The sequence below is a fragment of the Mycetomoellerius zeteki genome, unplaced genomic scaffold (genome assembly GCF_001594055.1).
Source record: "Mycetomoellerius zeteki isolate Tzet28-1 unplaced genomic scaffold, Tzet1.0 scaffold44, whole genome shotgun sequence".
Classification (NCBI taxonomy): Eukaryota; Metazoa; Arthropoda; class Insecta; order Hymenoptera; family Formicidae; genus Mycetomoellerius; species Mycetomoellerius zeteki.
Window position 1 is genome coordinate 144,181 of NW_017257435.1, and position 14,033 is coordinate 158,213.

General features: G+C 29.9%; 5 protein-coding genes across 10 annotated transcripts; 3 read left to right on the forward strand and 2 right to left on the reverse strand.

The window, feature by feature from the left end:
- The first annotated feature begins 273 nt into the window (after positions 1-273).
- HINT1 (histidine triad nucleotide binding protein 1) lies at positions 274-1,686 on the forward strand. Of its 2 annotated transcripts, XM_018454616.1 has the most exons (3): positions 274-613; positions 1,145-1,415; positions 1,607-1,686. In XM_018454616.1, exons 1-2 carry the CDS (start codon positions 413-415, stop codon positions 1,412-1,414), a joined length of 471 nt encoding a protein of 156 aa, XP_018310118.1. In that variant the 5' UTR covers positions 274-412; the 3' UTR covers position 1,415; positions 1,607-1,686. The 2 variants fall into 2 exon arrangements, with proteins under 2 accessions (XP_018310118.1, XP_018310117.1); XM_018454615.1 differs by lacking the exon at positions 1,607-1,686 and having other exon boundaries at positions 1,145-1,501.
- On the reverse strand, positions 1,613-4,264 carry Dhfr (dihydrofolate reductase). Of its 4 annotated transcripts, none has more exons than XM_018454611.1 (6): positions 4,134-4,264; positions 2,633-2,753; positions 2,410-2,565; positions 2,216-2,333; positions 1,817-1,926; positions 1,613-1,747 (listed from the first exon to the last, which is right to left on the reverse strand). In XM_018454611.1, exons 1-6 carry the CDS (start codon positions 4,213-4,215, stop codon positions 1,672-1,674), a joined length of 663 nt encoding a protein of 220 aa, XP_018310113.1. In that variant the 5' UTR covers positions 4,216-4,264; the 3' UTR covers positions 1,613-1,671. The 4 variants fall into 4 exon arrangements, with proteins under 4 accessions (XP_018310113.1, XP_018310114.1, XP_018310115.1 ...); XM_018454612.1 differs by lacking the exon at positions 4,134-4,264 and adding an exon at positions 3,516-3,548; XM_018454613.1 differs by lacking the exon at positions 4,134-4,264 and adding an exon at positions 3,521-3,546.
- Positions 4,265-4,993: 729 nt separating this feature from the next.
- On the forward strand, positions 4,994-6,561 carry LOC108726835 (translation machinery-associated protein 7 homolog). Of its 2 annotated transcripts, none has more exons than XM_018454617.1 (2): positions 4,994-5,156; positions 6,060-6,561. In XM_018454617.1, exon 2 carries the CDS (start codon positions 6,061-6,063, stop codon positions 6,253-6,255), a length of 195 nt encoding a protein of 64 aa, XP_018310119.1. In that variant the 5' UTR covers positions 4,994-5,156; position 6,060; the 3' UTR covers positions 6,256-6,561. The 2 variants fall into 2 exon arrangements, with proteins under 2 accessions (XP_018310119.1, XP_018310120.1); XM_018454618.1 differs by having other exon boundaries at positions 5,154-5,224.
- A 116-nt stretch (positions 6,562-6,677) lies between these two features.
- LOC108726831 (transmembrane protein 17B) lies at positions 6,678-8,155 on the forward strand. The gene is made up of 4 exons (XM_018454606.1): positions 6,678-7,008; positions 7,380-7,483; positions 7,560-7,673; positions 7,757-8,155. The coding sequence occupies exons 1-4, from the start codon at positions 6,915-6,917 to the stop codon at positions 7,994-7,996; spliced, it is 552 nt and encodes a 183-aa protein (XP_018310108.1). The 5' UTR covers positions 6,678-6,914; the 3' UTR covers positions 7,997-8,155.
- A 172-nt stretch (positions 8,156-8,327) lies between these two features.
- LOC108726830 (pleckstrin homology domain-containing family A member 8) lies at positions 8,328-10,048 on the reverse strand. The gene is made up of 5 exons (XM_018454605.1): positions 9,778-10,048; positions 9,590-9,645; positions 9,379-9,503; positions 8,596-8,746; positions 8,328-8,510 (listed from the first exon to the last, which is right to left on the reverse strand). Exons 1-5 carry the CDS (start codon positions 9,920-9,922, stop codon positions 8,328-8,330), a joined length of 660 nt encoding a protein of 219 aa, XP_018310107.1. The 5' UTR covers positions 9,923-10,048.
- Between the last annotated feature and the right edge of the window lie 3,985 nt (positions 10,049-14,033).

The window sequence follows — 14,033 nt, forward strand, 5'->3', positions numbered from 1 at the left end:
TCAATTATTCTGTAAATTTCTAAGGGAAATGAAATAAATCTAATAGAAATTCATTCTCTCCGAGAATAATTCTATAATACGTGATTTATTTCTGGCTTTCCAGGGGTGCGTTCCAAAACTCGACTATCAACTCCGAGTACCTTTTATCCTTGTTCAACATTCGATGAAGAACAAGGATAAATGATACTCGGAGTTGATAGAGTCGAGTTTTGGAACGCACCCCAGCAATTGTCGAATTTAAAATTCGCGCTTCGATATCTCGATCATGGCTGCACTGACACGAACGTCGCGATCTTCGGACTGTATAAAATGGAATTCAGAGATAAATAAAGCATCGAAACGCGCATGAACGTGCAGCTAACGATATCCGCTTTAGATTATCGTAGTTGCGACGACGTCACCGACTTTTGACATGAGGTTGCTATCAAACCTCGTCGTAAATGCATACAAACACTTGACAATAGGTGGCAACCTGTCGGTCTATTCTGCTAGTTTGAGAAAAATGGCGACCGAGGTGGAGAAGGCACAGTCCGCTGCGCCGGAAAGTGATACGATATTTGGGAAAATATTACGTAAAGAAATCCCATGCAACTTTATTTACGAGGACAGCCAGGTAAACTATGACATAATACACAAAATTGTATTTTTTTTGTTGAATTATATATATTAAATTCGACTTACCGGCGTCACTTGAACGCTTTGTATTAGACTTGTTATCGAAAATATTATATATTGTTTATGAGCGATATTGTTTACCATAACATAGAAAGTATGGCTATAAAATGTCTGAATGTGTTTGCAAGCATTAAAATGAATTTACATTACCTATTATGTATGTTTATTTTTGTATGTATAGCAGAAATTCTGTCTAATTATCTGAAATGATTTGTTATTCATTTTGTCATCTATATGATTATTATATAACCACTTGTTCTAATCTACTGAGTTGCATAGAAACTATTAGTTGACTTTTGTTATATCACAAAACTTGTGAATTAGAATAAATGTAGATATAGAAAGGAAATTAATTTTTATATTATATATTTTTATATTAGTGATATGTAGTTTGATTTTAATTAAATAATGTATTGTTTTTTATGTGAAATGCTAATAATTTATTGAATATATAATTTCTGATTTACAGTGCGTTGCATTTGATGATATAAATGCTCAAGCCCCTGTACACTTTCTGGTGATTCCACGAAAGCCAATTTCGCAACTCTCCAAAGCTCAAGATGAAGATGAACCTTTGCTTGGTCATCTGATGAATGTCGCTCATAAAGTTGCAAAGCAAAAAGGTTTGATAAATGGATTTCGTTTAGTCATCAACGATGGAAAGCATGGTGCACAGTCTGTGTATCATCTGCATCTACATGTTCTTGGTGGTCGACAGTTGCAGTGGCCACCTGGCTAATGTATTTATACATTTAAATATATAAACGTGATTTTCATTATGAAGTCTTTACTTTCTATGAATAAAGTATTTAAAATATATGGTTGAAGGACATTGTACAAAAAATATCATCAGTAATATAATTTATGTATTAAAATTATAATTGATAATATTAATAACGTTTTTTTGACATTCCACTTTTATTTATTACAGATGCAGTAAAAATGTTTACAAAAATTATATTACAATTTTAATTTGGTTGGAAATAGTTTTGCTATTTATCTTCTTTCATACACTTCATATACAAATTCAATTCCTTTTTCTTCCTGTATACCTTGTGGTATCATTGGATCCCTGAAATTATTATTATTAGCAAAGCAGAAACGTGACACATATTTAATGCAAAAAAACATTAATACTTACTCGATTAACACAAGATCGTTTGAGATAGAAGGAAAGAACGTATCACATTCAAATTTTTTCTTTATACGCGTCAAATACAATCGTCCAAAGTGCGGAGATTCCATGGCACTCTATGAAATTATACAATAATTGTTAATCTAATTTAAATTTGTATTGTTAATATTTAAATATTAAATAATATTTTTTTGTTGCACTATCAGGTCTATTCTTTTAATCGCACTTTCTGTACGTTCTTCAAATTCTTTTAACTTCGAGTTTTAACTTTCAAGCGAATGCTTGATACGTTTCATTGCAAGTACGTTTCACATGAAATGGAGAGAATTTATAGTATTGTGCAACTGAAAAGAACAGATCTTTTAAAAGTGTATATGTATTGCATTAATTTATCGTACAAAATACCTTGTACACGCTACTTCCGCCTATTACCCATACCCTTTCTACTTGATTCTGCATTCCTGAAATTACGTCAAACGCATGCGGTATACTCTTACACGTTATCGCATCATCTCCATAATCCCTAAAATTGATACATGATCTATTATTTTCTGAAGAATTAAATTTTCTTTCACATTTTTTATTTCACCCATAATTACAATGATTGCGAAGTTAACACCATATTTATTCGGTCCTTCAGAGGTCGATACTTTTCAGGGATGCACTCCCACGTGCGCCGACCCATAAGTACGACGTTCCTTTTATTTTTGTACTTTGTGTTAGTCGTCATGCGCGTGAAGTAAGCCATTTCTGTCCTACGAATCGTTCGTTCAAATATTCTCTCTAAATTAATTGCGTATACGGTTTATTAACAAATCTTACTTTAAACGCCAAGGCAAATCGCCATTTACTCCAATGCCCATATTTTCGCATGCTGCGGCAATTAATTCCAATTTAGGTAGCATGTTGAGATGCACTCTTGAGTAAATCCGGTGCAATGATCCTAAACACACATAGCATCGTTTAATTTACGTTTGTTTAAAAAATCATGAGATGATTAAACACTTCATTTGGAGTTTTATTGCTCCATTGAAAATATTAGTTCGTAAAAAAGTCACGGAGTGTTAATATTGATAATTCTTTGATATGATTACGTTTTTAATAACAGCGAAAAAGAACAATCACGCAGACGTATCAGCAATTATAAATTGTAATGGAGTTGTTTTTTAATTCTACGTTATCAAGCAATTTCAAGAATTAAGATTCCTTTCACTTTGTCAATGCCAATAATATAAAATTGCTGCAATTCGAAGAGTTGTTTTTAAAAATATAAGCTCTAATTGTAATTATAAAAAATTTATAAATTATATTTACAGCAAGCATATTTTAAGAAAAAGCCATTGATTTTTATTCAGAAAAATGAACATGCTGACATTTTTACTTCAATTCTCGATTTTCTATCAGATATTTTTCCATTTTGTTATGTTTCGTTATATTAAAAATTCATTTTACAGAGATTTTACAGAAGATATCAGCAAGTACTCTACATGATTCTTATTATCACATCTTGACGTCAAACAAATTTTTTGATTAAAATTCCATTACTTATACGAGCTAATTAAATAAAATAATAAATAAGTTATGTGAACGATCTAAATTGTTGAAAACGATGGAAAAGATCTAAATTGTTTCAATGTTGATTGCTACGTATTAAATCTTTCAATTAATTATCTTGGCAAGAATCTTATTTGCTTATTCTATTTACTTCACCGTTCTACTGATTATCACGAAGGAAACTAACTAGTGAGACTAACGGTCGAGCTGTTTGAATTATATCTTGTCCCCACCATTCTGTTTTGGAATGAAATCGGAGAAACGCGAATCTTTCTTTTAAAGAAGTGCAATATTTCAAGCCATTCTTTTTGGTTGTGCTTTTCTTTACTTTCTAAATGGTCTAAAAAGAAAAGAACAATTTTCTGTAGCAACGTATAACATAAAGTCTATTCGTTTTAGCTAAACTTCTTCATATCGTTCGTCTTTCCTCCTCTTTTCTTCAAGAGAGAAAAAGAAGAGAGATGAACGATGTGAGAGGAGTTTAGCTGAAAAGAACAGACCAATAATGGAAGAAGAGAGAAACTTTTAAACTAGGGGACTTAGAGAATCTCGTCCCCGAATAATAACATCAATGCTACCAATATTCAAACTTTGGACAAAACAAAAGAGAGGAGAATATATATTATTTGTAATAATATTTAACTTTCACGTTATTATTCAGAGATAAAGTGTTAATCGAATGTGATGAAAAAAAGACTTGCACTCAAGAAAGACAATTCAAACAATCTCAATTGAATTTGTTTATATAAAAAATATATATACAACTTACTTGCATATTTATAACTGCCGAAGTTGAACAACATTGTGCATCGAATTCTTAAACCGATTCCAAATAAGAGACCTTCGTTCATTAAAAACTGTGTGTCGTAATCTGATGAATCTTGATAGATTATCTCGAACAATGAATTAATTGTTATTCTTTATAAAAACCACAAGTAGTAGCTATTTTTTGTAACTACCTTACACTTTCTGAAATTAAAATGAAAAACGCATGTAAAGCTCTTTAGATTATTTATAGATTACAGGACAAAATTTTATTTACAATTTGATATGTCATATTCCTGGTGAAAACTTTTCCCGAAACTTTTATACATTGGAATAGTTTTTAGAAAAACTGAGAAAGTTTACAACTTTTCTTAGAATTTATATATATGTATAAATTTTGAAATATTTAAGACTTTTCTTTCTGTAATTTTTGATGAAATATTATAAAATCTAGAAAAGTTCAAGATTTTAAAAAAATAAAATAAGACATTTTAGAATATCTCAGATTTCGCATATAAAAATTCTAGAAAAGCTGTAGACTTCGAATTTATTATAAAAAACCTGATAAATTTTCTAAAAAATTATAAATTATATTTAAAAATTCTGAAATTTACATAAAAATTTAGAAAATTTATATGAAAAATTCTCAGAAAAATTTTCTAGAGATATTTTTTACACATATATATGTATATTTGTGTGTAATTCTTCGGATATTTTGTATATTTTACGGCACAAGTTTAATTCTATTTTAAATTTTGACCCGAATTGCAGATAAAAAGTTAAAAGAGAAGAAAAGTGATAGAATAGAAAAGTGTAAGAGTATTTAGCAGCCAGCTACAAGGAACAGACCTAAACAGACCTGAGATCGTCGAGTTTCGATTCACGGCTTGCGGCAGCACAATCTGCGATTAACTTGAGAAAAATTTGCCGTAGCGGCATTTGTTAATCTTCATCAGAACGAATTTCGAAATCTGTCGTGTTTCGTTCGTACTTCGCGATCTTGTCTGGAAATTTAGTACTGCTGCAAGTAAGTGGGGTACTCCAATACTGACGACAGTATTCCATAGTCATAAGAATGGTATTTGCGTAGTATGTGTATGTCGCTGTTTCATGAATATTATTATATCTTGTTATAACTTTTAAGTATTTTCTATATATTTGAACGAATTGTGGATTTAATTTTATGATAATATTAATGGCACAGCTGTTAACATTGTCCATCGCTTATTGTAGAATACTTAGTGATTTGATTAATTTCCGTTTCTGTGGAGGTTATATTGATTTAATCCATTCAAGATATAGTTACCTAAGAAGATTTTTTTATATCCCAACAATAAGAAAATGAAATTAGGTTTTTTTTGTTCTTATTGATTGAGAATCATATCTATATTTAAAAAATTGTTTTCTTATGTTTAGAAACTGTTAATTAAATCTACACAATGATCTTAAATAAATTGTAGAGTAATTAATATATAATTAACGCTAACTATACGCACTGGGGTTCCAGAAACCCCAGGGCAATTTGCTAAATTGAGATTTTTTCGTGTTTCTAAACTCTTCTTTTTCTTTGAACCTATATATCTCGAAGTTCCTTAATTCTATCTTTTATACATTATGGATTTGTTTCTTAATCAATTCTCCATCGATTGAAAAAAAATTAATTGAAATATATCCATTTTTATGGAAGTTATGGTAACAAATATGGATGGGATCCCGGGAACCTGAATGTATATATCAAGGGTAAAAAAAAAAGTGTGTATAGCTAGGATTAATAATAATGACTTTTAACTGGGAATGTCAAAGTCATCCCAAATGATTGTCTACACAGTAAAAAATTAAGTGACTATTCCTGGATTAATACAATGTTAGAGCTGTGTCATTTCTAATAAGCGATAATCAGACACATGTGATTAATTTTTATGTACTTTAGAATGTCTGGCCGAGAAGGAGGTAAGAAGAAGCCTTTGAAGGCACCAAAGAAGGAAAGTAAGGTTTTGGATGATGAGGATGTAGCCTTTAAACAAAAGCAAAAGGAAGCACAGAAAGCTCTGGCTGAGGCAGCAAAGAAAGCCAGTCAAAAAGGACCTCTGGCCACCGGTGGCATAAAAAAGTCTGGGAAGAAATGATCGTAGTAATAGATAAAATATGTGATCTACTGTGCCCATAAATGTTCCAATTGTAACAACGATTTTGAACTTAATCTTATTGTTACGCCAAACTGCAATTTTTTTTGACGATCCTTTATTTCTAAGAGAACTATTAAACTTGTAAATATAATATTATAGATGTGTTCTCCACTAACTTAAAAAAAATTAATACGAGTCTTGTATAGCATATAATAGCATTTATCAAATACGACAGATTTTATATGTTTCACGTCAAGTACATTAATTCAAGAGGGAGCAAAATAAAAGAACACAAAGATCTCTAAATCTAGCAATCCTTACGCTTTATACTGTTAACATAATTATTGTTATACTATTTGATATTCTCAACTATTTAGTTTAATGTTAATGAAGATACATATGGTATTATTATGTCAAACTTTCTGATTTTTATGACAAAGATTTCAGCTAATAAAAATCTAGAATTTTATTATAGATAACGATTATTATCTTGAACCGTTAGATAACTACGCATTTGAAGTTATAGTTTTGGCAACACTGGTAACGGGTGATTAATCGCCGCTACTGGTCGGTGCAAGGAACTAAAATACAAACTCAATTTTAAATGTGTATTTAAACTTTGTTGTTTTTCCAAACGTGAAAATTTCACGTTATAAGCAATGATGATGTGGAAAACGTCAGTTGTCACCGTGTCAGATCGTTTATTTCCCGGTTTGGCATATCACGATCGAAAAAAGGAATTTTATAATATAGGTATGCACATCTTGCGTTCTGCATTGTTATTGGTAGCAGTTGTTGCCATGAGAAACGGTAATAGTAAATATTTACATCACTCTAACTGATCTATTGTCGTCATTCACTTTAATATCACAAATCAATTTATAATTAATGTATTCATGAGACATTTTTAATATATTAATTGAAGATTTAAGGCAACAATAGTTTTAAAATTAATTGAATTTTTTTTATTACACAGCTAACTATTGAATTTTAATAGTAGTGAGACACGTAATATTTCTAATAAATTTTGAAACTTAATTAAATTTTTTGCCTTACTACTCTTTTGCGTATTTATATATTCTCTTATATATATATTTTTACTATTTATTATTTACTTTATACAGGAAATCAGATACAATCCAATTTGCCACTCCAAATGGCATTGTATTTTAATGTGTGGATGTATCCCGTATGGTTTTTTGTAATACTTATCAATTTAGATGCAAAAGTAAATATCAAAGTGAAATTAAAAAAAAATTTTACGGTAGACAGAGAACACACAGATATTATTTCTTATTTTACAGTACTATCACTTGACAGATGTATACAAATTTATAACTGTAGCCGTATTTATTATTATATCAGTATTGGAAGGCATACGGCTGTATTTGGGATATCTTGGAAACTTAGCAGAGAAGGTAATTTATTTCAATAAGATATATGAATAAATTAGACGAATTGATGTTAGGAGATTGAAGGTATTCTGTTAATCTCTACACAGATTCCAGAACTGGCAAGCTTTTGGCTGATATCTACTCTTATACATTTTCCTTTAGAGATGTTCCTTCTTTTCGATAGTAAAACCAGACCTCATCTTAGCGAAACAATTACTAACAGTACCATGGCGTTTCTCCTCGTTACAGAAATTATAACAGCTACTGTAGCTTTAAAGAAGTCAGCAGACCATCATGCTAAAAGGTTTTATGTCGCACAATTATATGGGATTGATGATAGACATTAATTGATATATATTACTTTATTATTTCAATTTAACAATAAAATATTGCGTTATTAATATAAGCTGAAAGACTTAATGTAACATGATATAAATGATATGTTACATTTGAATAGAAACTAAGTTTTGTACTTGATTGGAATCTATAGAAATGTAATATATAAAAATTTATGATTTTATGCTAATAAACATGCATAAAATTTCTTAGCTTCGTTGTACCTTCTTTAAATGTAATCTATTTACGTATCTTTTTAGGCAGTATTTTTTCTATAGCGAAGATATAATAATGAAATTGTAATTTTTAAATTTATAATATTGAACTCTAACATATTTTATATTATACTACAGTAGTCGCTTCTAGATTATGATCATTATAAAACGTTTTTAAAGCTATTACATTTTTTCTTAAATTTGTTAAGGATAATTCCATATTACTTAAAGTAATTTCTTCTCTCCCTGTTTCTCCATCGGCTAATGCTAATAGAAGTTGCGAACGAGAAGGCGTCATACGTGACAGGAGCTGTAACAAAACCAATATTTAAACATTATAATTTTTGTAATATTGTAAGTCATTAACTTCTAGACGTATACAGAAAAATAGTTACATTAAATAATTGTTGTGCCAACCAACCATGATATGGCTCTAAAGTTTCTTTGTATGCTTCTCTCAGGAATGCGACCAAATCTTCTGTTGCTTCCCCAGTTTTATGTGTCTCCACGATTCGTTCAAAGAATAGTAGAATCAGATGTAAGGCCCTAAAATATGTAACAATCATTAAATAAAAATGTTTTATATGCAAAAGCATGTATTCGAAAGAACTTGTAGATTTAATTAAATAGCAACTAATATGTACAGCACAGAATAAATATCCACATTTTTGTCGTTAGACAGGCCTAATAATAATTTTTGTGTGAATTCCGTACATTTTTTTATATACATTCAATTATGTACCGATTACTCTTCGACTTTGAAACATGATACATTTATAAATATAATTTCATGTACAATTGATAGACAATTTAATATTATTCATATTAACTTTTATGAGTTAACAGTCTATTGAACCCATTTAATATAAATTTCTGTCAAAAATATCAATTAAATTTTTTTATGTTATATCAGCAAGTTTGATTATTCTTATTCGAATATATACTTACTTCATATTCATTATTAAAATATACTTAGTATTATTTTTTCTTTCTTATACAAGTTGTTATTTTGGTTACTTGAAATTAATTAACATAAATTAAATAACTCTTGCAGATTTTAGTATCTACTCCAAAGAATGAGCATCGGTAAAGAAGTTATTACAAAAGATAAAACTTACAAAAGTAATTGTATATAATTAACTGAAAATGTCAACATTTGCAACTACATGTTTAATAACCTTCTTAACCACATTAAGGCATCAACTGCGATGAGATCCTTTTCGGTAGAAAGTTTTTCAAGTAAAATCATGTCTTGTAAAGTCGAGTTAGCTGTTTTATCCATACAAAACCTAGTGGTGAGCTTCTGTAAATAATTTAAGAATGTAAAATTCAAGTTCCATAGACTGTTAATAAATAATACTATTCTTGTGAACTTTTTGCTTAACTTACATCGATGTTGCCTTGCATGTCATGTCGTACGGGTGCAAATAATTTGCCAAATTTATCTGAAACACAAATTTGTTTCTGTTGTACGTCATGTTGTATTTAAAACAAGATTAATTCGTGATCGTACAGCAACAATTTGATTTCAGTTCCTTGGGTAATATTTGAGGTTAAAATCGAAAATAGGTACATACCAACTGTCCGCACAATATCGCGAGCGGCCTGCAAGAACTTCTCGGTGTCTATTTTATCGTCGATTATTTCAGGAAATTGCATTTTGTTATCAGTTCCTGTTACTGCACAAGTATTTTTCTGAACGATTGAATCGGAAGATGACATGATCTACTTCAAATACATACTATTGCATACGTGCGATATACTTTGAAATAACGAAATACGCTATATGTTGTTATATTGTTATCCTCGGAGTTCTATATATATTTTTTTGAAATTATTTACTTTAGAAAAAAAATTCGATATCGATTGACCATCACTATCACCAGCAATATTCCATGTGAGTTCATCATACATTCGCGATAAGAATTTTTTTAATACATTATCACGTAACATTTTTGCAATACAAATTATGTGATATATATACACTCTCAGGATACAGATAAAAAATATATATACAGGGTGTTCTATTTTATTTTAAACAGTTAAATATCTTGAAAAATATGTATGGAAGATATGAAAAAACGTTTCAAACAAAAATTGTATAGTTTGAAAGGGCGCAAATAATATCCTAGTAAATGAGAATGAATTAAAATGAATTGAAATTTTTTTTCTATCCGAATGCGTGTTTTAAACAGCGAATATTTTTTTTGGATTTATTTGGATTCAATTGGATGCAATTGGATTGAAAAATTGTATTTCCTATTCAAAATTTTGAATTGAACAGTATTTATAATGCACAGAAAAAGCTGATATTATTTTTAGATTGAAAGGCATAGAGATATGCTCCATGCAATTCCTATAAATGAATAAAAATGCATTCAGGATTGAAAAGGATTCATTTTAACATTCGTGAATCCATATTTCTGAAAATCTGAATCCATTTCAATCCATTTCAATCCATTCTCGTTTACTGAGATAATAAAATCAATTTTTAATAAATAAAATCGTATGAATACTATTTACCATATATTAACTGTTTAAGTTTAATTCGTCAAGGAGAAATAGGTAAAAAAGTTGGTAGTCATGTTTCTAATTAACTTTGTATTCTTAATTCAGTACATATAGATTATTTTTGTCAGTTTGCCGGGATTGATGGTACAATATTGTCTCAGTAATTTTTGGTTCACTAGCTTAACTTATTAAAATAATTTAGGATATAATACTGTATATTATATACGCTTAATCGTTTGAATGCTGAAGATGATCGTAAAAATCTGAGCGAAAAACTCTAGTGATGCGCACTTCTCCTATTTCATGTCGATAAGTAACGATAAGTGTTGTAATAAATAAAAATAAAATTTACTGTATGTACATTTTTAAAATATATTTGTAATTAATTGAAAGAAAAAACATTTTGATTTGTTGAAAATCATAAATTCTTTTTGTTTTAATTAATTAATATAATAATCAATAACTAATATTTTTCCGACATTCTTAAACAGAGGAATTTTAATCAATCAATATCAATTTAACATATTATTGAATAGAACACATCATCGCATATATTTCCTACCGTCAGATCATACAACATCAATACATCTCGTCCTTCGCTCCTGCATTCAGTGCACACGCGCTCTTATTAAACGCATCATTTTGTCAGCAACCACAAACTCTGATCCGTGTAGATATTAATATTATTATTCAATTACATAATGTTAATTAACAAAACATACAACGCATAAAATTGGTGAGCTCACCCGCACGCAGCTTACAGAGAGTCTAAGAAAGAAGAAGTTCTCAAAAACAAAAAACAAAATCTTCTGAGGAAGAGTAACGAATTTTAAAAACTCCAATGTTTCCGATTTTCTCCTTCCTCAAAATGTTAACTCTAAACTAGAAACTAAAACCAATACTAAACTCGAGTAGTATTACCAACCAACATGATTAATGACTAATTCTGAGAAATCCAGTCAAAGCTGAGCACCCCAGCAAACGAGAACGGATTGGATTGGATAAATCCGTATGAATCAAGTTTTCGAATCCGCGTTATCCGTGGTAAGGTATTTGTAGAGACTGAATACACTGAATCCGTTTCTATACGTCTAGATAAATATAATAATGTGAACTCTAATGGATTCATATAGATTCAGAAATGAAATGCTAGTCTGCGATCCCAGAAAGTGATTTATCAGTGATTTATCGTTGAAAAGCATGCACTAAGATGATCACAGATATATGAATCAATCTTCTTGAGGCTTCCACGGGTGCTTTCTGTATGAAGGTTATCCGTTTCGCAGGTTTTCTCCGTGTCCAAATCTATTCTTGGAATGCCAACGTTTCGTAAACCTTGCAGTTCACTTCATCAGGGCGAGGAGCAGCCTGATACTTATTACTGAGATACGAGTATATGAATCGTTTCTTCCAGAATGAGCCCTAGTACTATACACAGAATATACATTACAGATTCACGGTAACAGGGTGACTCCCGGATATAACCTGCACTGTCGTGGCCAGGGTTATGTCTAGAAATTACCTTGTCGCTGTGGATCCGCAATGTTACACATTCTGTATTTTTTCTCTGTATATCACACCGGGGTTTTTGTTTGGGAGGCAACGACTTATTTATATCACCACAGTGCGTGCTTTTCGACGATACTTCACTTGCCGAGATCAGTGACTAGCAATTGATGGCTCTCCCACATCAGACAAATTTTTCAATACTGCACGTTAAATTCAAACGAATTAGTTGCACGTTCATTGCGTTGAATTTAACGTGCGGTATTGAAGAATTGATATACCAATACGTAATTACGGATTCAATCGGATTAGTCGCACGTTTCATTTCTATGCACATTGGATGAGATACAGAAAGTAAATAATTAATCCATAATTACTGATTCAAGCGGATTACGGATAGAAACGGATTTAAAAAATTCAAAAACTTGATTCGACATCACTTCAATGAATAATTTTCAACATTTTTCAATAATTTTTCGTTTGCTGGAACATTATCAGCTGCAGTACTTTTCAACAAGAAAGATGAGAAGTATGATCACGCTGCGTGGCAGCATTCAAACGATTAATAATATATAGATGCCCTGACGACTTCGCTAGAACTTATGCCAATCGTCTTTTTAAAAATTCTACTTACATAAGAGTGTGTTTAATTGTATACTCTCTAAAGTGAATCTCACTCTTAAAAATTGAAAATCAAGCCGCTCTTTTTCAAGACTGTCTCAATTTATACTCTTTAGAGCGAGATTTCATTTCCAAAGAACCCACGTTATTATTTGTCGTCATTTTGACACAAAATTTAAAGATGTCAAAATGACGACAAATAACGTCAGCTTGCTACTTGGAAATTCAGAAAGTATATTGTAAGATTATTCTATACGAAATATCCGCAACGTATATAATTATCAAGCACTTCCAATACCTTAAATATATACTTCTCGTTTGTAATACTCATTTGTGCACGTTACGGATATTATTAATTAATTATTGTTTTCATTAATAGAGATTGAGACTAGAGCTCGAGGAACGCTAGAGACTATTGTTACAAAATAAATTATTATAATAGTTCCCTGCATATTCGACAACATGGAAAGAGTTGTACATGAGCAAGATGTGTTATCAAATATTTCATTTGACTACATCATCATACATTGTTATATAAAATCCATATCATCTATATGTCAGTTACATACTTGTGACGCATTCCACATTTCAGGAGGCCATTTAAAAATAAACTGTTTAGGACTTTTTAAATGAGGATGAAAATATTAGTGTACATATTGTATAAGATTGTATAAGGTGCATATATTATATAATAGTAAAAAAATAAGTATTATATACCTTACATTCAAGATGTTGAAGGTAATTGTTTTTCTTTTTTAACATTTGTAGTTAAAATTACAAAGTTTTTATAAGTGTAAATTTTTTAGAATTTTGCCTGTATTTTTAGATAAAAACATTAACTTAAAGATACAGGAAAAGTCCTAAAGGATTCATGTTTATATATTAAAATTTTATAATTTTATAATTATAACTACAAATGTCATAAAGAGGAAAAATTTCTTAAAACGACTACCTCAATATTTTGGAAAGCATACTTATATATATTTTTGACTTTAAACATTATACGATATTTACACTAATATGTTTTTATAATCATTTAAAAAATTCCAAGCAGTTAATTTTTAGGTGGACCCCTGGTACGTGGAACGTACCGTGTGTAGTGGATACAAGCTTTTATTTGATTCTCAGCTACAAATCGTATATTTATCAAAGTATAATTTATAACATAAATACCTAAAAATTCCACTCTGTTATT